Raw genomic sequence first — 22,977 nt, 5'->3', positions numbered from 1 at the left:
ATACTTCGTTTCAGCTTCGGTCCGAGCGCGGCCGATGTTATGAGCCGAAGGGCCAATCAAACTGCAAAAGAGGCACAACGTCATGGCGTGCTCTCTGCAGTTGATAGGACCAGCCGGTATTCGCCGTCTCTCTGTGCGTGCTTCTCCGCCGGCTAGTCTTATAAAGCGCAGAGAGCACGCCATGACGCTGCAAGTTTTGCGGTGTTTGATTGGCCCTTCGGCTCATAACATCTGCCGCGCTCGTACCGAAGCTGAAACGAAGTATATAATATATCTTTAAAATATGTTCTTTAATATCTTATCTTGACACAAATAAAATAAAAAACGCTGTTCGTTGCTTGGAATTAATGGTCTTTGTCAGCTTTGGGTGTAATTTTCTGCAGCTGGCGTTGCTATCTACTCGAGAACAATTTAAATACTTTTTTTTTACGAAGTGATGCGTCACGCAGCGTTTTCCGCGTCATTGAACCAGCACCGAACCGCTTTAGAGTGCACCCGTTTCCTCAGTTCGCGCTCGCGGGGAGCGTCCTCGTAACGCTGACGGACGCTATCAACGCCATCACGGTTGCAGTGCTGTATCTGAGAAGCAGCGAAGGATTATTTGCACCGCTGGTAAATGAAATAGATAGATCTGTGCAGAGGGACTGTCGACGCCGGCAGGTAGGCATGCGCTTAGCCTCCTATCAGTTCCTACGAGCGCGGCTAGATCGCGCTGCAATGCAGTTGGGCCACCGCTCCCGTGTTCCAATTACTTCTGATCGTGACTGTACGTTAAAGGAGTTCAGAACAACCAACTTTTAAATATCAGCGAATGAGCGCACGCCAACAGGCATGAGATCGCGAGCTGATTCGCCGATTCCTTAAAGGACTTCGTTCTGAACTATTTTAACGCACCCGTCTAACAGGGTTATCAGTTGGACGGGGAGATAATCTTTGAATTCTTACATCATAGCACAGAAACTTCCGCGCATCAGGCGATACCGGCACAGCTCTGCGAGGTAAGCCCGAGTCTTTTCGATGAAAAATAGCGCACAAAAAGACGATGACAGGGACTGGAACGTAACACAGACAAGCCCTTCTGTGTTCCGTTCCTGTCCCTGCCCTCGTCTTTTTCTGTGCTATTTTTACAGCGGAGCTGTTAAGGTCTAGTTTCCCCAGGATCGGGTGATGACACCTACCGCCATCTATGAGCGACGGCGCCAAGCCCCGTATCTGGTTGCCGCCGTCGCTCATAGATGGCGGCAGCCTTTCCACTCTGGCTTGCCGACTTGCGGCCGGTCATTACTTTCCATTGTACAGCTCCGCTGGTCTTCCTTCTTCACCAGAGTGAAAAGGCTGAAAGTCTTTCGTCATGTTCAGCCAATCCCAACTCTCCCAGCTTACTACCGTACTATACACTCTTAGAAAAAAGGGTATGGATAGTCCTCCCTTAGGGGAGGAACGGTCTTGTAACCTATGTTCCTTTAGAAAGGGAGAAACGTTCGTCCCTGAAGCAGGGGAGCAACGTTCCTTCGTCGCTTGCATCGCAATATGGCGGCCCCGAATCGAGCAAATCGAGCCCAATAAGGCTTAATCAGGACGCTACGTCTCTTGTACGGGATGAGAGCAGCAGCAAATAAAAGCGTCACACGAGCTTTCCGCAAACTGTGTTTATTTCCGAAGCCAGATTCCCCCCACAGGTACAGAAACTGGCGTTTTGAAAGCAGTTACTCAGTCTTCTCGTCGACAGCACTGCGATGTTAAACGGAGACAACCGATACCCAGTTACTTCGCGCACTTTGAGTCTTACCTTTGGTGTTCCTCGAGTCACAATTCCTTCGTCAACCGCACATCACAGAGAAGGGCAAACTCAATCCGCGAAACCAAAAGCCGCTCTCGAAAGCAGTGTTGCCAACCTATTTTTCAAAAATACCCCACGGCAGCGTCCAGAAAGCCCTACATTACCCTACGAATGTTTCTTGTTACCCTACATTTTACCCTACGAGGCAAATCTTTGTTCAAATAATACTATTGCATGGATTATGATGATACAGGGTAATATTAATACAGTACAAAGCGACAGGGCACGCATGCACGCGCATGCCTGCGTTATTCTGGAACACCATGCTTGCATCTTGCATGTGCGCTGTGTAGCATCAGCACAACAGTGATGTACCGAGCGCACAGACATCCCAACCAACATGTTTAGTCGATTTGTCGTGCAATTAAAAACTGGGCTACGCGGAACCAGCACTCGCGGCGTCAGACAAGGCGGCTCATTACAAAAGGAAGCTAATCCGAACGGTATATTAGCTTCTTTGGGTGTACCGCCTAGGGAATCGTCAAACTAAAGTACTATTGCGATCAACTATAGGCTATTACACCAGGGGAGGATAGGAAGCCGGCGGCTCCTCCGTATTCGCCAAGTCTCATTCGATGACGCGTAATGGTTTCGGCTTCGTTCGCTAAAACGTCGTTCGCTCAAGTGAACGCCTCCAGTCCCCGGGATGCACTCACTTGATCGAATGACGTTTTCCTGGTGGGATCGCTATGGTTCCGCCCGTGGTGCCAGGTGTTTCGCAGGTGTAACAAGGACCGCCGCATGGACCAGTCATCAGAAAAAAATTGGCGGGATCATTTCCACTGAGAGGAGGAGGAGGACACAACTTTATTTATACTGGGAAGACACCTCTTCTGGCTCCAAACTTCCCAAGAGCAACTCCACCTCCTCCCACCTCTCCCACTTGCTTCAGCTCTCCACTACTTTCCAACTTAGGGAGCCTACATACTCCAACTTGGTGTGGTGCTCTCAGTTAGCACGTCTCGCAACTTGGATTCTTTCGTTTTGCACGATGTTGTGGTGTGACAGCACACGGGTTGTAAAGCTATGCAAAGCTTGCGCGGCAGCTTTTTTTTTTTTTTGTAATGTTTGCCGTTGAAGAAGCAACGTCTGAAAATACCCTACTTTTGGCGGGAAAATGGCCTGACGGCCCTACAGCCCTACAACATACCAAAATCCCTAAAATACCCTACAAGTAGGGTAATTACCCTACGGTTGGCAACACTGCTCGAAAGAACAAACTCGAAGCCGCTGTTTATCGCGTAGAGTGAAAGGTTAAATCGCTAGCCACCAGATGGCGGGGTCAAGCAGAGTAATTGCAAGCAGCTAGGCTAGGTGGCGCTTGGTACCGCCCAATTCATGTTCTACAAAAAATAATTTATTCTTTTCAGGCTACTACTGCGCTTCAGAGCCGCACTCCTGCGCTTGGGGATCCTCTACTATACACACACAATACACTTGTTACAAGCATTAGGTGAACATAGATAGAGCACATACACGGCACACACACAAATATCAATACAACGGAACACCACACTAACCCGAACACTACACCCGTGCTCTGCGTTTCCGTCTTTTATACTGGTCGTTTTGAACGTACGGAATTTTTTGGTGACCCCCTAAGCAATAAAAAATATTCCCAGCAATGTCATACCTCTGAAAGTATTTTAAATGGCTCAAGGGATGAATCTCTTATTAAAAGTAAACGCTCGATCAAGCCGTAATTATTTGAAAGCCAATAAATCAAGCCGCCCTAATGCGGTTCGAAGCCATGAGTTTGTTTCCCCACACGGCACGTCGTAGCCTGTATTTCTATTGGTTTTTCTATTTGTGCTGTTCGCGCAAAGCTGCAATTGCCGTGTTGAATTAATCTCTGTAGAGCGGATATTCACTCAGCTGGAAGTGATGCTTCACATGCTGAGAAATCGCTTTTCGATCAACTTGAATGCAGTCAAAGCCGCGACTTGCGGCAGGTGTTCAGTGTACGGAGCTACGCCGTGGCGAGCCCAAAAACGTCTAGCGCTCATCCCAGCGCGCCACTTGGAAGGCAGTTTCTCCAGGAACCATAGTATATTTAAACAGCAAAATAAAGGGCAGCTTTTTTTTTCGATTTTAGCTTCTATTGTTTTTTAATGCCGAAATTCCATACTGTAAATATACGTACTTTCCGTCACGATTTCGTACTGTTCAGTCCTTGCTTCAGAGCGCAATCGCTCTCGGGGACGAGACAATTCCGACAGTCATATTGGCCATTGTAAGATAGCGCTAGGAGCTTCTACTGTTCAGACCAGCGTTCCAACATGACTATCCGCACGTTGATCGATTGCACGTAATCCCTCAAGTGGTATTAAACTTTTTAATGTAAAGCGGAATGTCAACCTGCGACACCCCGCCCCCTCATCACGGCCCGACCAACGGCATCAATGCCCGACAGTTTACGATCTCATCTTGTTGTTACACCACTGATACGCGAACACACGGTCACATCGGCGATAATTCCAGTCTTCTGTTCACAACCCAGAACACTGCCATCACGATGTTGCAGCTATGTTGCTGACACGCACAAATACAGAACCACGTTGAACGCCGGTTGGCACTCGGCATCGGAAAACAGAACCGAACTCAGCGCGGAAGGCACCCAGGCAGCCGGCAACAAAACCTGCCTGTCTTGGACGCAGTTCCTGCGGTTTCCATAACGTCGAAAACGTCGACACAGTTCCGCGTGGTTTCGCTATTGTAGCGACTGTAGTTCCGTCGGTTCGCCGCGCGCGCGCGTCCCGCAATCTGGAGACGGCCATCCCCCAGTGTACGTGGCACTGCTCTCAGTGCTCCGCAACTTAGCTGTTTCTAGCGGCTTCGTTTGCTCGTTTGATAAAATTAGTAATAAAAGCGTCAATGCAACCGAAATGTTCTGCACATTTAGACTAGAAGACGGAATTACAGGCGGCCTTCACTGCCACTGAAGCTCAATCAACTCAACAGCTATTTATTAAACAACGTGCGCGACCTGCTCGAAAAAACGAAACCGAAAGAAGATGAGTCGGGAGGGCGAAAGCTTTCTCCCGTCTGCCTGGAGAAGGAGGAAAACGTTTCGTTCCTCCCCTTTTCTCGTGTCCGGTTGGGGGCGCGTCAGTAGAAGGGAGGAAGACGCGCCGTTGCTACTTTTTTCCTCCATTTTTTCTTAGAGTGTAGCTCATCAAGACCTGACGGCAGTGTCGTTAAAGAATGAGTGGAAGCGATTTGTTAGCGGAGTGAATTGAAAAATGGCCAACTGTGCTCTGAAATTCTTCCCCAAACTTTCGGTATTACCTTCTGGCCTAGGTGATTTGTACTAGTGGGCGTACTTCCCGTATATTGGTGCTGCGGTTGGGAGGCCGAGGCCGCATTTTATCGAAGCTTCGCAGACATCCACTAGGTGGTTTTCGCTTGTCGTTCAATTCAGTTAGAATGGGTTTCCTTGTGTTTTCCAATGAAACATTGACGTTTCACAGGTTCTCCTACACGTCGTGTTTAATCAAAGAAATTAGCTTGAAAATTTGGTTTCCTTACCCCTTTAAATCAAAGTAGGCAATACTATCGAGAGTATATAAAACAATATCTTCAGATTCAAATTATTAAGCTTATCCATATGCTGACTCTTAGGATCCGATATATCTTTTGTGCCCTACATAGAGGGTCGGTAAAACTCAGCAGGTGTAAACGTTTTTCGTTTGCTTTCGTTCTCAGTCACGTGGGTTCCGTATCTTTTATGCGGGACGAAAAACTATGAAGCATTTCAATCTGGAGTATTCGGAAAAATATAGGATAGGCAGAACAAGAATGTGACAATCATGCATTTTTCCTGAACACCTTCAAGAAGCGTGAAGAGACCAAACCATGTTTTAACGCATACCGGAAGTGGCAACGTTCAAGATGGCCGCGCCATTGTAGAAGAGGCGTATATTCATCTGAATAATCTGGGCCTCCAAAAGGCAGGGCCTAAATATGCTTCGTTTCAGCTTAAGTCCAGGCGCAGCCGACGACACGAGCTAATAAGACCAATCAAGCAGCCTCAAAAGCTCAAGACACTAAGCCTTTTCCGTTTATGATTGCTCCAGCGATGGTAGAACACGCACAGAAACGTGACGAACGCGATGGTGGTGCGCTTTTGACGCTGTTTGATTGGTCCAATCCCCTCGTAGCGACGGCTGCGTCTTGACTTCAGGGGAAGCGAAATATAGATCATTACCATTTTTACAATGATAACATGTTATGGCTCGAAATTACGTAGGGCGTTCGTCGTCGCCACGTCGCAGAATGCCACTGCCACGTCGCAGAATCATATGACGCCATCATGTCACGCGACACCACTGCGTCGCGAGACCTTATTATATCATGTGACTACGCCAGTTGTCACGTGAAATCAACAATCGGATAGTTTTGTAGTTAAACGAGTGTGTTACTCTCCGAGCAGACATTGTCGAAGGTTTCTCCGCGTTAATTGCAAGATTCATAAGAATACACCAGGGTAAGGCGTCGCAGCTATCGCGGTTACTGTACTCTGGATTTGCATAGACTGCTTTTTGTTTCCCTCGACTATATTTTGTGACGTTCCCACAGGTGGCTTCGCTACTTTCATCGCTCCAGTGGGCACCGAGTCGAACGGTTTGCTCAGTTCCCCGCAACTGAAAGGGCACACGGGTCGTCAGTGCTTACGGTTCTACTACTACGTCTCGGAAAGTGCAAAAGGAGGCGACGAGGCTGTTCCGCACGGACTCCAAGTTTTGGTTACTGGTAAGAAGCCAAGATACGTTTTCCTATTTTCACACGTCCGTTTAAAGGCAAACACAAACGGGAAGGCTTGATGACCTTACTTAACTTCACTTTAAGTCCTACCGCAGCCGCACCGCAGCCAACGGTATACAATCCGATAGAGCCTATCATGCAGTGCCAAAACTGAATCGTCATGGTGTTCGCCATCTTTTTGCGTTTTCCATCACCGGCTTAACGAATTACGCACAAAAAAAGATGCCAATTTTTGCTCACAATGGGCAGGAAATTAAAAAGCGATAGCCGTAGCTCGTTCGGGAACCTCGGGATTCTCCCGTCGCCGTGGAAGCCCCTCTGCTTCGCGCTGTCGTGAGTGCCTAGGTATCCTCGCGTCGCCGTGTACGCTCGATACAGACGGCCTCCTGTTGGCGGTCAGTGTGGGCGCGACGCCGGTTGCTAGCCGCGGATGCCAGCCGTTCCCTCCGCGCTCGCTCCTGGGACGGAGTACGGACTTGGCACGGCGAAACCACTACGAAGCGACTGCGGCAGTGGCGACGCGAGTGAAGGCGCAAGTGTTCCCGGTGTTGTTGAGCGGTGAAGAAAGGGTTAAAAAGACATTCGGAGATGTGCGGAGACGAGACGCGTGCAGATACACGAAGCGAAGCTCTGCGGGTACGGCGAGTGTTAGAAACAAGTTTTGGCAGAGCATAATTTTTGTTTTGAGTTAGGCTTGACAAGTAAAGATATTATAGGGAAGTCGAACGCGGTTTAAAGCTATAAAACCCTTCAACATTGGCTGCCCAGCGATAATAAGACACTCGGGAATCCAACACGCACTGGGTTCCTCAAAGGAGCAGTGCAACGATTTTAACGTTGAAAGAATTGGAATCTTCTACTTTTGACATAGTTCATCTTGTCATAAAGGACAAAAAACACACCTCCTTCCTTCGAAATGTTTCGATTCCGCCGCGTAATTGTGAGGAAAAAATTTAATATTCCTCGACCTGCAGCCGCGAGCGTCGGCCATGAGAAACACGCGGTATGACGTCAATGGGGGTCTTGTAGAAAGGTAGCGAATTGTGCGAATACCTGCTCGATAAAAGGTAACTTTTCTATAAATCTTGTCGTTCCAACATAAATATAAATGCGTCATACCGCATGTTTCTCATGTTTCTCAAAAAGTCCACCAGACGGCGATACCCAGACTTCTCGCCGCGAATACGGCCTGCAAGTTCGCCTTCTTCTTGCGCGCTTCGTGTGTTTGTTTACCCCACAAAAGTGCGCCCACGTGCTTTTGTTTCCCCCGACTTAAGCCAAAGATGGTACGTGTTTGGCTGTCCCGCCATGGCACGCGCCTTCTTCTCTGTCTTGCCCTTTGATAGGCGTGCCCCGGTTCTTTCATTTCGATGCTCCAAAGATGCATTATGGAACACTTGCTCGCAGTATGGGGTTTGCTTTTCGGGATAATTAGACGAGAAAAGGCTCATCGAAGCAACAGCACCGACCAAAACAGTGAGCCAAGCAATCTTCTTCGAAAAAAGGCATATGAAAAGAATGAACATTTTCTCATGACGAGTGGTTTCCGCAAGATGACACAGTGGTACACACCCGTAGTCATTAGTTGCGCACTTTCTGTGTACTTTAGCGGGTAATATTAACTAGCGGCCTCCGAAAGAAAGCTTGTCCTTTTGGTAATTATCATCAAAATGTTTATTAAATATATTTTGCAGACATTCCTACTTATAATACAGTTGATATCAGGTATTTTCGGACACTGGCTAGTATTAATATTCTGGCAAACACATGACGTGCGCACTCTTTAAAAAAAAGGGTGTATTGTTACACCCCTTGTCCGATATACGACACCCCAAAACTTCAGTTCGGTGCGTACAGCACGCCGACTTCGAACCGATGGTACGAACTTTAACGAGCGGCTTGATAGCCGAGAGGTACAACTTATTAAAATATATAGTGTACGTGTTACTGACTGGAAAAACGTAATCTGGGTTTTCTTGGCCTTTTGTAAAACCTTAGTGGTTTTTTTTTCTTCTCTGTAGTCTTTGATACGTACTTTAGCAGTTTAATGAGGTATATCTCACCGTTCTCAAGCCCCTCGTAAAAGTTGGGGCCGTCTCTTCGACATCAGTGCGCTAAACGTCGAACTGATGTTTCGGGGTGTCGTATATGGGACAAGGGGTGTAAAAATATACCCCTTTATTTTTGAGAGTGCGTGTGTTGGTAGTATTGTTGGTAGATGTCACACGTCGTGCACGGCACTCGGCACCATATGCCAGATGTCATGTCGTTGCGCAGGGAGTCTATTGTTTCAATTACTTACTGCATCTCCTACAAAGTCCAGAGGCCGTTACAGAAGGAAGTGGAATGTAGACAAAAAATAGATGAAATTCCGAAAACTACAAACACGAAACAAAGGAACAAACAGATGTAGGCAGCAAGGAAAAAACTAAACTTTTTAATGGCGATTTTGAAAACTGATGCGTCGGTGGATGTGGCGATTGAGGGGAACAGGTGGTCTCTCTTAGCGCTATTCTTCGGTAGGAATGAATAAAAAAAACACGCTAGTACGCCGACGGCTGATATCTACTTCATAGCGGTAATCCGAACAAGACAAGCATGACGGCTCAGAAAGAAGCTCACTTCTTAGTAACTGATTATGATGGTAAATTTTGCGAATTAGAGGTAAGTAGCTGTGACACTTTTCTGCGCATTTAGACTGAGAGAACGCTCTCTTTTACTGCTTATTGAATAGGTTAAAAGGCACTGTAAAGGCTGGTTTACACTGCCCCAATTTCTTACGTTAAGTTACGTTACGTATAAGTGAGCAAAACATTCGTGTCTCGAATGTCGCGTGTCATTCTTTCTCCCTGAACTTGTAGCCTCGTCTAATATAAAGCACAGAGGTCCCGGTGACTTCAACGGAATATTTCGTAACGTAACTTAACGTAAGAAAATGGGGCAGTGTGAACCAGTTAAGCTAACGAGGTACAACGTGCACCACCCAATAAAACAATTACAAAATGGTCTAAGTAGTAGAAAACAAAAAGTACTAGTATTTTGCTTTTTATTTTCGGAGAATATGCGTTTTTTTTTTTTTTTTTATTAATTCATATCATATGGTATACAAATTCTTTGACTTTGCTGAGTTTCAGTTGAAGTCCGGCTGAGTTTAAATGCCGTGAAGGGTGCCTGTTTTCTTCGTTGGTTTGCTATAACCTGCTAAAGCAATCTCGCACAGACGAAAGTGCAGAGTTACCGCGCATTCACTCTTCGTGACTGGTTTACTCCGTGATAGGAAAGCCGCCAAGATGATAAGCCCTGTGACGAGTTACTCTTGCCACTGCTTGGTTTGATCCATCGGGTCGTAACCAGAGACGGCTGCTCCAGGACTTAAAGTAAAACGGAGTAACATCATCATTATCATAATAATCGTCGTCATCATCATCATTATCATTATCGCCATTTATTTATTTCTGTACTTAAGTGCTACAATTTCCTTTGATATGACACATCGTAATAAAATATAAAACATGCGGAAATAAATGAAATGCAGATACATATACGTATATGTATATATATATATATACAGGGATGGGCAAGATACATGCAAATATGTATCGAAATACAAATACAAAATACGTCGTCAAAAATGTATTTTACTACAAATCTAATTAAATTTCCAAAAAAGCATTTAAGTACAAGATACAAATACAACCAAATGTATTTGGTCTCCTCCAAATACTTTTCCAAATACATTCCTCAAAAATTTGCGTCGGCGACTTCAGGGCACCTGCAACGGGTTTCTGGGTATGTCATTTTAATTTTGCATCGCACACCCGGGAGTTAGTGTGCGAGGCTCTAGTAACGTAATAGAAATATAATAACAAAAAAAAATGTAATCAGCTTGGACGTAATAGGTGAAAAAAGTACAGAGCCTCAAGCAGCTCTTTTTGTCGACTACATTTTGGTATAGACCAACAAAGAACTGAGACGACCAAGACGCGCAGCACTAGCCAGAGAATTTTTTATTGTTGCAACTCGCACCAGTTACGAAAATCTGGACGACCCGCGCATTTAGAGTGTTCCAGGCAAAAATATGGATGGAAATCAGGCTGGAAAGCATCGCAAGTTGTCACAGGCACTTATTTAGCCAGTCTGCCAGAGAACGTCAATTTGGTCGCTATTCTTGCCCTGGACTAGCACCGTAATCACAAAGTCACTAAACGCTTGTGCTTGACTGAGAGACAATGCATTCGGTGCAGAACGTAGTTTTCTTCCTGCTCTGGACACGTCTTAGGATGAGCAAAATGAGTCGTGACAATAAATTTGAGAGATGTATTTTCGTCCACAAAATTGTATTTAATTACAATTGTATTTGAAATATCCAGGTTTTAGTATTTAAATACACAAGTCAAATACATTACCCAATTTGTAATTAAATACAAATGCAAAATACACAAAGTATTTGAAATACGTATTTCAAATACTTGTATTTGAAATACTTGCATACCACCACTCTTGCTCCTCCAGACCGAGTATCATCACGCCTTAATCACAGTCAATGCATCAAGCGTATTGCAGGCAAAACGCTTGCCTTCAACACTTCCTTTTTCCCTCATGCAATAGCCATCTGGAACTCCCTTCCCGACGACATTGTAGTCATCACTGACCCAATAAGGTTTCGCCAGGAAGTCTCTTTACACAACCACTAACCATTCCCGACTAAACCATATCAGTACTTTGTGTTTTTTACTATTGTTATTTTGATTCTCTCCTTTTCCTATTTGTGTCGTTTTCAAGTGTCAAAGTGTATTTTAGTTCTCGTCTACTCCCCCCCTTATGTAATGCCCCACCCGGGCCCTTAAGGATAAATAAATGAAATGAAATGGAATTTGAAATACTGCCCATCCCTGTATATATATATATATATATATATATATATATATATATATATATATATATATATATATATATATATATATATATATATATATATATATATATATATATATATATATATATATATATATATATATATATATATATATATATATATATATATATATATATATATATATATATATATATATATATATATATATATATATATATATATATATATATATATATATATATATATATATATATATATATATATATATATATATATATACATATATATATATATATATATATATATATATATATATATATATACATGTGCACCGGGTGTTTCATATTAATTCGAAAAGACTTATTACAAAACATTCGTAAAAAGTGTAGTAATACGATTTGTGCAGGCGAGTTATACGACCAGAGGGACATTATTTGGATGCCTAATCTTTGCGATAAGTCGGATAATTAACTAAACGACTCTAATTAACTTTTTAAGTTGTAAACATTATCACATGATTTCAATTAGAAACATGCTGAGCACAATCAAAATCCACTATATTGCCGCGGGCGCAGCTGACCAAGTGGCCAGCGCGCCTTTGGCCTAACGGTTATCGCGCTTGCCTTCTACGCAGAAGGCCAGGGTTCGATTCCTGGCCGCGTCTACACATTTTTGATAATGCTGTAGTGTAATGTTCTGGTAAATTCGAGAACCGTCTTGGGCTGATTCGAGGTTAGAATGTTCTACACACCGAACCTTCTACGCCGCATGTTCCAGAAGCCCACGCGGGTACAAAAGTTGCTCCGCGTGGCAAGCCGGAGTCAGTTTTCGCCCCAGCGTTTGACTCTGCTCTTTTGCCGACTTCGACGCCCGCGGCGCTCTGCTCTGCTTTCGTTTCCTTTTTATTTTTGGGCACAAGTTCGCCACCATTAAACGTTTCAGTTTCCCCAGTTATTCTTTGTTTACTGGCCTGTTCATTCGTGACATTTAGGTGGAGGTGCGGGATAGTGCATTCTCTGCCCGTTAAGCGTACCCCTCCGAAGACATACCGGCCAAGTGAGGTGCTCAGCCCCGGAAGGAATGCCGCGGGCGCAGCTGACCAAGTAGGCAGCGCGCCCGTGGCCTAACAATAAAGAAAAAAAGCGCCCGTGGCCTTACGGTTATCGCGCTTTCCTTCTACGCAGAAGGCCAGGGTTCGATTCCTGGCCGCGTCTATACATTTTTGATGATCCTGCAATGGGATGTTCCGGTAAATTCGAGAACCGTCTTGCTGATTCGAGGTTAGAACGTTCTACACACCGAAGAAGGTTCGGTGTGTAGAATGTTCTTCACACCGACCTTTCTACGCCGCAAGTTCCAGAAGCCCACGCGGGGACAAAACTGACTCCGGCTTGCCACGCGGAGCAACTTTTGTACCAGCGTGGGCTTTTGGAACAGTAGAAGGTTCGGTGTGTAGAACATTCTAACTTCGAATCAGCCCCCAAGACGGTTCTCGAATTTACCAGAACATCCCATTACAGCATCATCAAAAATGTGTAAACGCGACAAGGAATCGAATCCTGGCCTTCTGCGTAGGAGGCAAGCGCGATAACCGTTGGGCCACGGGCGCGCGGCCTACTTGGTCAGCTGCGCCCGCGGCAATATCAGTCAATTTTAGAACGACTTAAAGCTCGTGGGAAACTCGGGGGCTCACCGAAGTTATCATTCCTGCAGCAGACGCACAGCTAGCAGTGGCCAAACGCGGATGATTAGATTATCATCGCGTATCTAAATTCTTTCTCGTTTTATTCAGAAAATGGCGGATCGCAGAGGATTATTTGGGGACTTTCCGACGATGCTCTGTTCCATGATCAATGGAGTCCGGCTCAAGCTTCTTTCGATGGCTCAAGCACTTTTCGGGTTTGTAATATTTCTTTTCTTCTCCGCCAAGTCTTTATTCTCGTCGCATCTCAAACGCAGAACCAATTATGTCCGGAATTGTAGAAATACATTTCGAGTAACTGGTCCACCAGTTCAAACGGACGGCTCCAGGAAGTGATTATTGACACATTCAAAGTAGAACACAAGTGAGCTTGTTCAATGCGAGAATTTCTTGACGGCTGGGCCTACTTAATGCTGAACCTCGTTGAAACTAGATTTCGTATTGTTCTATGCTAAGTCGGTCTTAAGGCGGATGGTCACTTCCGTCTTACCCACCTCCCCAACAGCGGGTAAGTCGGAGGTGTACCCACCGACAGTGGTTAAGTCAAAGGTATATTCACCGACAGCGGGTCAGTCCCCGTCAGCCTACACTCTACAAAAACAAAAAGGAGGAACAGGTAGCAAAGGCGCGTCTTCCTCCCTTCTACGGACGCGCCCCCAAGGGGACCCGACAACAAGGGAGGAACGAGACACTTTTCTCCTTCTCCAGGCAGACGGGAGAAAGGTTCCGCCCTTCCGCGTCATCTTGTTTCGTTTTTGGAGCACGTCGCTCGCATTGTTTAATAAATGTTGAGTTGATTGCGCTTCAGCAGCAGCGAAGCCGCCTGTAATTCCATCTCCCAGTCCAAACGTGCAGAAAACTTCGGTTGCATTGACGCTTTTACCACTCATTTTACCAAACAAGCAAGACAGCGAAGTTCCGGAGCAGCGCCAGCAGCCCTACGTGCACTAGGCTGAGATGACCTCCTCCGATTGCGGAGCGCACTGATCTGTCTATCTATGCTGGAACGCAAACTAAATGATGTAGAATACTACATCGGGCACTCATCGGCTATTCTCTCCGGTCACGTGACATGACGTTCAAATGTTTTTCCCTATGCAGTTCGAGCTATGCTCGTAAAATGATGCAGTTGGCGGTGACGTCAAAATGTCGTCACGGTGCACTTTGACGATGCAGTTAACTGAGTGGTCGATACGAAGCCAGAGATCAATCTGCATCGTAAAAGATGGCGACCCTAACATATGCATCTCAACTGTTGGGTTCGCCAGCGGATCGAGTTTTTAGAGATCACCGGGATGCTTTCGAGACGAGCGAGGCGAGGTTTGTGGGCGAATAACGGATGACCGAGGGATTACTCGCTGGCTGTATACGACCAGCTTCGCGGAAAGCTCCAGCGTTGTCGTGAAGGGTCCCGTGTGCTGACGGTCGAACAACAAGTCTTCGCGGCTCTACGCTTCTACACCTCTGGCGGCTTCAAGGGAACCGTCGGGAGCGACGAAAACATTGGTGTTTTCCAGTGCTCTGTGAGTCGCGTACCTAGTTGTGTCACCAACGCTATCATCGATTGCCTCGGATCGAAGTGGCTGTGTTTCCAACAAACTCAAGCAGAGAAGGCGCTCACAAAAAGGAAGTTCTTCGAGCGATGCAAGTTCAGCGGCGTTATCGATAAATATTCTAAATACTCTTACACGATTTAACACGATTGTGTTTTCATTCAAAGCCAAGCAAACAACGGTAACAGGCTTAAGTTGAGCTAGTTCGTTCATACTTCAGGTAGAGAGAGAGATAGGAATATGCTTTATTTGAAGCAACTACTTCAGGTAAGGCCAACTGAACTAGAATAAACATACACATAAAGGAAAGAGCATACCCACCGTGGGACTAACAACTGATTTTCTTTTTCCTCCTCTTCTACTATACGAACCCAACTTGAGGGAAATATTCTCTTTTCTTTTTCGCTTTCTACTTCACCGAAAATTTAACCCCCGAAGAAACATTTTTTTCTTTCTCGCGCAGCACGAGAGAAGTTACACTAATGCAGTCAAACATAGTCATAAGGTAAAATTTGTCGTTGGTTGTTCACACAGCAGGAGGTTAGTCTGCCTGAACATGGCGACATTGTTACCCACTGTAGATAAGCAATTTAGCCAGTACAGTACAACTGCTAGCCTGGGGTCTTCAACGTGCATCACGAAGTGTATACATGACCGGACGTTGGTACGATGCTCATCCAGATCGAAACGGTCAGGGGCGGGGATTGAACCGAAGATTCGAGGGTTCTGCAGCGCGAGCTTTCGCTCCACGTGCTCCGAGCTGGTGTGCGCTAGCCTACTCGGAGATTCTCCGAAATTCCCTGTAGGAAAAAAAACAAAACTCTAGTTTCAACTCAATCGCAACTGTTCGGCGACGTCACCGGACACGTCACAGTGCAGTTCTCTTCCGATGTAGTTTGTTGGCGACGGAGATTAGCCTCCTACCACCGGCGACGTCACTATGCAGTTTCTCCACCGATTTTTCCAGCATAGACAGACTGCATGACAATTGCTGGATCGCGCTTCCCCGCTTGGTGGCTGCAGCGCGAGAGAAGCCACCGGACGGCTCACAGGCAAATTGCGGTTTTGCTAGCGTTGCAGAGGCTGGCGGCAGCGTGCCGAAGACACGTTTTCTACTCGTTCGTCGTCATTCGCCGTACAAGTTTCTTAAAGGGACCATGAAGGCAGTTTCCAAGTTTTATTCAACGATTGAAATGGATGGCAGGCACGTCTCAGATACTGTTGATCAAGTTCTAGCCCGAACAGAAGTTAGGGTGCCGCACCAATCGAGCAAACAGGCGCGGTAATAATAGCGCCGGGAACGATGCCTGGGACCCCACCGAGGCGGCGGCAGAAAGGTGAACTAAAGTGCGCCGTCGAAGCGTGACGACAACGGGCACCTCGTCTGGCGATTGGTTAAAAGGATAGACGCGCTCTTGGTTTCAATTTCGGTGGTGAGATGTGATGAAAATTTTTTATTTGAACGTTGGATAATCTTTTGAAGTTGTAGTTGGGAATTAATAGGTTTCATACCGTGTATAAAAGCATAATTTGAAGCGATCCCTCCGTTTGTCACTGGTTGAACGCATCCCGCACTGCTACCTCGGGCGCGTAAAAAGCATCGAGCAACCATGGACAAAAAGAGAAAAAGGTACGAGCGCCGGGGGCGGCGGACTTTTGGTTTTGGTTTCGTGCGTCGTCTCGTGTTCGCTTTGCGAACTGGTGTCTCACCAATCATGCCGCGTTAATGTGCAGTAGTAGGTTGCGCGAAAGGTCGGCTAAAGACGTGCGGTCGATCGGGCGACGTTAGTTTGCATAAATTGCCGACCGATGCAGCCATGCGCAGCATTTGGTTGCGCGCCGTCGTCTTGCGTAGAGCTGTGGACAGCGGTGTCAGGATTTGTTCGTTGCATTTCCGACCAGAAGACTTTGGGCAGCACCTTCACGTCAGCCGGAGTCTGGGTAAAAGTGGGGCGGGGAGTCGCTTTGGAGGCGGCGACCGAGGAGTTGGTGGTAGGTCTAGGGCGCCCTCGTAAAGCGCCAATTCATAGTTCTGCGTCCTTAGCAGCACCTCCCGTTCAGTCGGCGTGAGGTCGCTGAACGGGAGCCCAAACTCGTTTGCGAGCGCGGCGTTGTCGTCCATTTCTTCCAAATTTTCTTCACAGACCGCCGTGCACTAGAGCGAGCCACGGGAACCACATTGAGTGTGCGCTAAATCCTACCGATGCCGACAGTGCTCCCTGACGTCACTTCTCTTTCCAGAGGCGAAAAAGGGAAGAAATCTGAATGTTTGTTTCGGTTTCGCAAATTTATTTCCAGGTACAGAAATAAGAGTCACAACGTTCTAGAAAAAATTGTGTGGCGTGCCAGGACCCCAATGCTTCTGAAAACACCTTCTTTTAGAAAAAAAAATTAAATTGCCCTCATGGTCCTTTTAAGTGTTAGCGTTGAGACTTGCCATTGAGAACACGTGGAAAGGTTTACGAAAGCGCACTGCCGCAGGAAAAAGGCACAACTCGCTGAAAGTAAGTTTCACGCTGTTCACAAACTAGCCCACGTTTCACCACAAGAGGTGTGCGCGCAGCGCGTGCGCTGAAACCAAATTCGGGAGAAGTGAAGTTTCTGCGGATGCGCAGTGCCGACAGCAGCGCCACCGCAGTGGCGTGACGTCAGAAAGTTGAGTTGGTGCATATTGAGAAAATGGCGGCGCGGTCTTAAGAGCACGTGCGTTGGCTCGAGCGGCGGGAATTTAAGACGCCGTGTCGAACGGATGTGTTATATTTTCCGAAGTTTTTCAGCATGGAGAAGAGACTGCCACGCAAGCAGGTAGACACGACCCCCGACGACGAGATGGATATCGCTGGGCCGGCGAGAAGCCAAATCCAGAACAAGGGCCATGCCAAAGCAAGTAAGTCGAGCATAAATACGCATGGTCAAGAAGGAGCGGACATTGAGGACGCCGTAGCGGAATTGACGACTGCTCTGGGTAACACCCCAAGGGCCGTTTTAATCGCACTGCTCAAGAAATTGTTGGAGGAAGACGACAAAAAACAAGGGAAGAAACCCAAGAAAAAAAAAGGGCAAGAACAAAAGCTCGGGCCCGACCGGGGACACTCCGGCGAACATCGGGAATCACCAAAGCCCCATGGTGGTTGTTCCCGGGAAGAAGATGGAAGCTTCCAGAACGCTGGACAAGGAGAGGAACGTCGATCGAGCCACCGGCATTCGCTTAGATGACAGTTCTACACCTACTTCGGAAGCGACAGAGGCGAAAACAAGAACCGGCCAAGCAGCTCCGACCACCTGCGGGGGACCGGCAGTTGGACGAAGCGCCGAGGAGCGATAAAAGCAGCAACCACTTATTTGCATGGCATTAAGTAACGTACAAGAAAGCGTCGAAGAGGCCGCGGGTAGACATGAGACGAAGCACCAGCAAAAAACCAAGCAGCACCCAAAGGATATGTGGAATTGAAGATTCGACCGGCCAAGAAGATGTCTCTCAAACCCCACATTCAAGTTGTCAAAGCTCAGTTTGTGGCATTATTGCCGCATGGAAATCAAGCCGTGCTCACTTTTCACCGCATCGAAAAAGCTAACGCCATTTCGGTCCGGACAGACTCGGAAGACTTAGCCAGACAGATCCTGGGGATCAAGGTGATCAAAATTAATGACCACGAAGCAAATGACGTACAAGTCTTCCGCACGTACGGAAGCAACTACACAAAAGGGATAATCTACAACATCTATCCCAAAAATCAAGACGAGAACGACAACGTTCTGAACACTGAACTAGTTTCAAAACCTGCGCCTCCTTCCCTTCAGAGCGCGGCGACGTCACAAGATCAACGACCAGGCTAGGATAATCACATTCACGCTGATCACCAGGTCATTATGGACTCCTACTATGTAGGCAGCGAGTGCGGAACGGAAGAATGTAAGAAAGACCAGACGACGAAAGAGCGGGAAATCCGACGGGAGGCGCGATCGCGGGAACCAGTGCGGTCACGTGACGCCTGCAAAACGGAGGCCAATGTGGACTCCTCGCGTTGGGACGCCGGACGGCGGTGCCACCCAGCGGCGCCGCCCGGCGGCGCCGTTCACGCCAGTGTGGTCGGGCCTTAAGAAAGCCTCCAGTGCAGGCAGGAAGGTCAAGGAAATTAAGAAATGTGCAGCCGAACTACGTCAACTTGGCACCACCATCAAGATAAGTTGGATCCCGGGCCATGCAGGGATCCCCGGCAATAAAAAGGTGCATCAACTCGCTCGCGCGGCGCTCGTTTCTTTCCGTGAGTGAGGGGGAGCACCCACATCCTCACAACCACACGACCACGGATACGCCGCACCCGGTAATGGGAAGACGTTATGGGATCACAAAAAATATGATCCTGACAAGGAGAGGATCCTAATCAAGGAGAGCTACAGGACAAGACTGTGGGAAAGCCTGCCCAAGACGCCCGACCTTCTACCGAGAGGGATCGGAAGAAGGGACAAGGTCCTCCTCACCCGCATCATGGCAGGCGCCACCCGCTCTCCGGCACGCATGGCCGCATGGAGCAAAGGAAGACGCTCCAGCACGTGCATCAAATGCACGAACAACATAAAAGGAGGCATGACTCATCTCTTATGGGAATGCCCCTACTATCAACGAATTCGGACCAAATTCAAACCCATATATGCCCTCAACCTCGATGACTGGGTTCACCCAAAGAAGTCATCAGACAAAGAAAACGGCCAGCTTAGTCTCCTAAACTTCGTGCTAGAAGCGAAGCTGGACGTATATGTGTCGATTCTTTCCTCCCTCATATTTTTTCCTAGTGCCACATGCCCAGACGAAGATATTCCATATTCCCCTCACATTCCTCCATATTCCCGGCATATTCCCCTCACCTTCCCCTTGTGTTTGTGGCAATAAAAACGCATTTTGAATCTGAATTGGTGCATATTTCCGTCGTGAATTCATTTGAGCGTTTCTGATACATACTGTTCTACAGGGAAGATGCCTGAAAATAAAATAATGCATTGCAATCGCTGCTAACACAAGATACGCTGGCGGCGTAAATATTCTGCTAATCTTTTTTACCGAAGATAGTACAGTTTGTTACTTTTTTTCTTATCCAGGCACGTAAAAAAACGTTTAGGGGAGTGCAGTGTCCATTTAAAAAATCGCGCTCTTTATTTTAATACAATAAAACGGTTCATGTGAACAATCTGTGCTTTTTTGGGAAATATATTAATGTACTATCGAGTGTCAGGGCTGTGCCGAAAAAAAAAAGCTACAGGTTTGGTTTGTCTGTTATTGCTCGGTTTATTATTTTTTGCGCCAGTTTATTTTTTCGAACTTCTTTTTGCTGCGTCGAGAGTGGACTACATGATCAATTATGTTTTTCTTTCTGTTTCGGCGAAGTTGGATTTTGAATGTTACGTTGGAGCCGGATCTCATGGTGGATTCTACTGTGGCCTGGATTATGTACGCCTCACTGAATGTGCACGTTCTCTGGGTGAGTTTTTTTTTTTTTTTGTGTTTTTTAGTCTTTAGATTCGCTTCTTGTTTTAGAAATACTAATGCTCTGAACATAACCGTTGTAAAGATAAGATAATTTTTAAACATCTTCTCTTGAGAGAAGAAATACAATAAAATATCTTGACAAAACGTTCTTTTTAAGAAACCCCAATTCGTCTGTTCATTGTCATCTTCGTTTCAGAAAGGTTGTGTAGATGCACCTAACCTTTCGCCATCAAACAAAATCAGCTTCTAGAAGTTTTCAACTGTTCTAAATTACTTCACAACCATTGAACTTTCACTTAAATGCAAATGTATTCGAACTATATACATGAAAAGAAAGAAATGTGGACTTTGAGGTCTACGTGCCATTCTCAATGTACATAAGTGACACATACATGTATAACTTATTTGGCAGAACGGCTGCCAGAAATGTCCGCAAAAAAAAGCGATGATTGAATTGACGAACGGAAAAGTATGCACAAAAATAAATTATGTATTTTTCAAGCTATGCAGCAGGCTGAGGAAATGAAACGTAAAACATCCTATTGATGCATCCTGTATTGCGCAGTAAAAGGGAGTGGTGAGGGAAATGAGTCAGACCGTACTCACGTATTTTTCAATACTCTACCTCGGATGACACAATGTGTGTCGTGCCAAGAAAGTGTTACTGCCACGAACCATCAGTACTGGAGTTTTAAGCCAAATAGGTCGCGATTGCGATGCTCAACTGTATTTTTGGCTCTACAAACCAGCAAAGTGAAATATATGTATTGTGGGTGGTTGGAACCTTTGATTTAACAACAGAAATTAGGAAAAACATAAAATATTTCTGCTAATTTTTTTTAAGTTAATTTAGATACCTTAACAACCCGCAACAATTTTCGCACGAAAAAGCTGACAGTTAATATCAATAAATGCAGAAATTCTGGTCTTAACCAAAAGTTTCAGTTGAAGCGATTCTTTTCTTTCCTATATTCGAAACAGAAATGCGTCACCTAAACCCGCATTTGGGCTATATAAAATTTCAGACGTGTTATTGAAGAAACTGACTACATACCGTTACCCGTTACTCGTTCAAAAAGTAACAAAGTACGATTTTTGTTACGGATATTCAAAAGAAACGTGTCACGTTCTCGTTACTCTGAATATGTCGTCTTTCTAGCAGTAGCCGCCTTCCAGTGTTTAGACACGGACATACCGAATTCGCAAATCATCATGGAATATGCTGATCGAAAGCATCAGCTGAGAACCCTTGTTGCTGCGGTTGCTAGCATCTGTTATGCATGTGACGAGAAATATAGACGTGAAAAAAAAATAATTTCTGACAAAAATTTTGACAAAAATGATTTGTGTTAGATCGAACGTTCTATCTTATAGGTACAAACAAAATTGGGCGACTTGGGTTGCACGCGTTCCTTTTCAGTCCATCAAAAAGCATCAAATGTATGTTACTCGTTTGTGCCCTCGAACATTTACTAAGTCGTTGCTTTGTTATCAAAACAAAGTAACTGGATACCCATACGTATTGCTTAGAACGCGTTACGTAAAAGTCTTTAAATTTGTTTTAGCTAAAGATGCAGTTCTATCTTACTAAGCTTTTTTGGCGACTTCATTACAGTGTTTTTGATTCCTTTGTTAAAGTGCGTACAGCACTAGGGTAATTAACCTTTTTTGTTTGTTTGAGTGCTAAAAAGAGCAATCCCTTGAGGCGAACGTGCACTTAGTTAGCTACATATTAAAACCTCTCTGAATAACCGCTAGGGAGTTGCAGAACCTTAAATTCTACTACTACAATTTTTAAAAAAAGTTATCTTTAAGGTTTGTACATTTAACCAGGCCAATAAAAATGACGATTATTAGTGTCTTTTTTTTTCAGATATTAGTAACCAAGACTGCGACTTTGAGGGAGGGTTTTGTTCCTGGATGAACCTCGGCGGTAGCTACGACGGCTATGGTCTATGGACGCGCGGGGGTGGTGCCACCAAGACAACGCTCCCAAAACCCAGCAAGGATCACACCCTCGGAACGAGTACCGGTGAGAATGGTCATGATTTTATTTTATTTTATTTTTTTTGCTTCGTGTTCTCCAATTATAGGAGGTATGATTATCTGAGTATCGTTATTTTACTATATTTGTCACTTTTTTCTATTCTCCGCGGGGGAATTTATTCGAACCGATTAAGTGATAGGCGAGATATTTGCTAAGCGTAACATCGTGCAGACAATACTTGAAAGACAAACATCTTTAGTTATAAAATGGTAAATGCTAAAGCGGAAATAAATATCAGTAGCTTCCAACTTGAAAAAAAAAATAATTAACACCCGGCTGGCAAACACAGAAGAACACAACCGCGCCAGGGTTTATCCTGAGAATTCAGATTCTTTGTGAGCTATCAAGGACAGAAAACCAAGGGTGTATTTATTTACAGATGCTGCTATCTTTTGCGTTAATGTTTTGTGGGACTGGATTTTTATACCAAAATATAAAAGTACTATAAATATGTTGTAGCTATATACAAGCAAATACACGCAAAATGTTACGTTTGAGGTGCATAGCTCACACCCCGCGTGAGGCGAAACCTATTAAGTGTACGCATCCAGCAATGAGAAAAACGAAAAAACAATTGTCAGAAACATGACATTAACCATGGGAAAAAAATGAAACAAGCATAGTCATAAAACTAATTTACAACATGTGCGCACGAGGAACCTTCCCGCAGAAAGAGTGCGCGCTGATGGCACAGTGCCTGACTCGCTACG

General features: G+C 45.5%; 1 protein-coding gene across 1 annotated transcript in view; it reads left to right on the top strand.

Annotated features, from left to right (window-relative positions):
• LOC8032364 (MAM and LDL-receptor class A domain-containing protein 1) overlaps nt 1–22,977 on the top strand; it is a 235,723-nt gene that overhangs the window by 41,552 nt on the left and 171,194 nt on the right. The window contains exons 6-9 of the mRNA XM_040206373.3: nt 6,419–6,592; nt 13,273–13,379; nt 20,119–20,212; nt 22,094–22,252. Of these exons, the coding sequence (XP_040062307.2) occupies nt 6,419–6,592; nt 13,273–13,379; nt 20,119–20,212; nt 22,094–22,252 (534 nt within the window). The remainder of the gene's footprint in view (nt 1–6,418; nt 6,593–13,272; nt 13,380–20,118; nt 20,213–22,093; nt 22,253–22,977) is intronic.

The sequence above is a fragment of the Ixodes scapularis genome, unplaced genomic scaffold (assembly GCF_016920785.2).
Source record: "Ixodes scapularis isolate PalLabHiFi unplaced genomic scaffold, ASM1692078v2 PGA_scaffold6__148_contigs__length_123643588, whole genome shotgun sequence".
Lineage (NCBI taxonomy): Eukaryota > Metazoa > Arthropoda > Arachnida > Ixodida > Ixodidae > Ixodes > Ixodes scapularis.
This window is presented reverse-complemented; position numbering and strand designations above follow the sequence as displayed.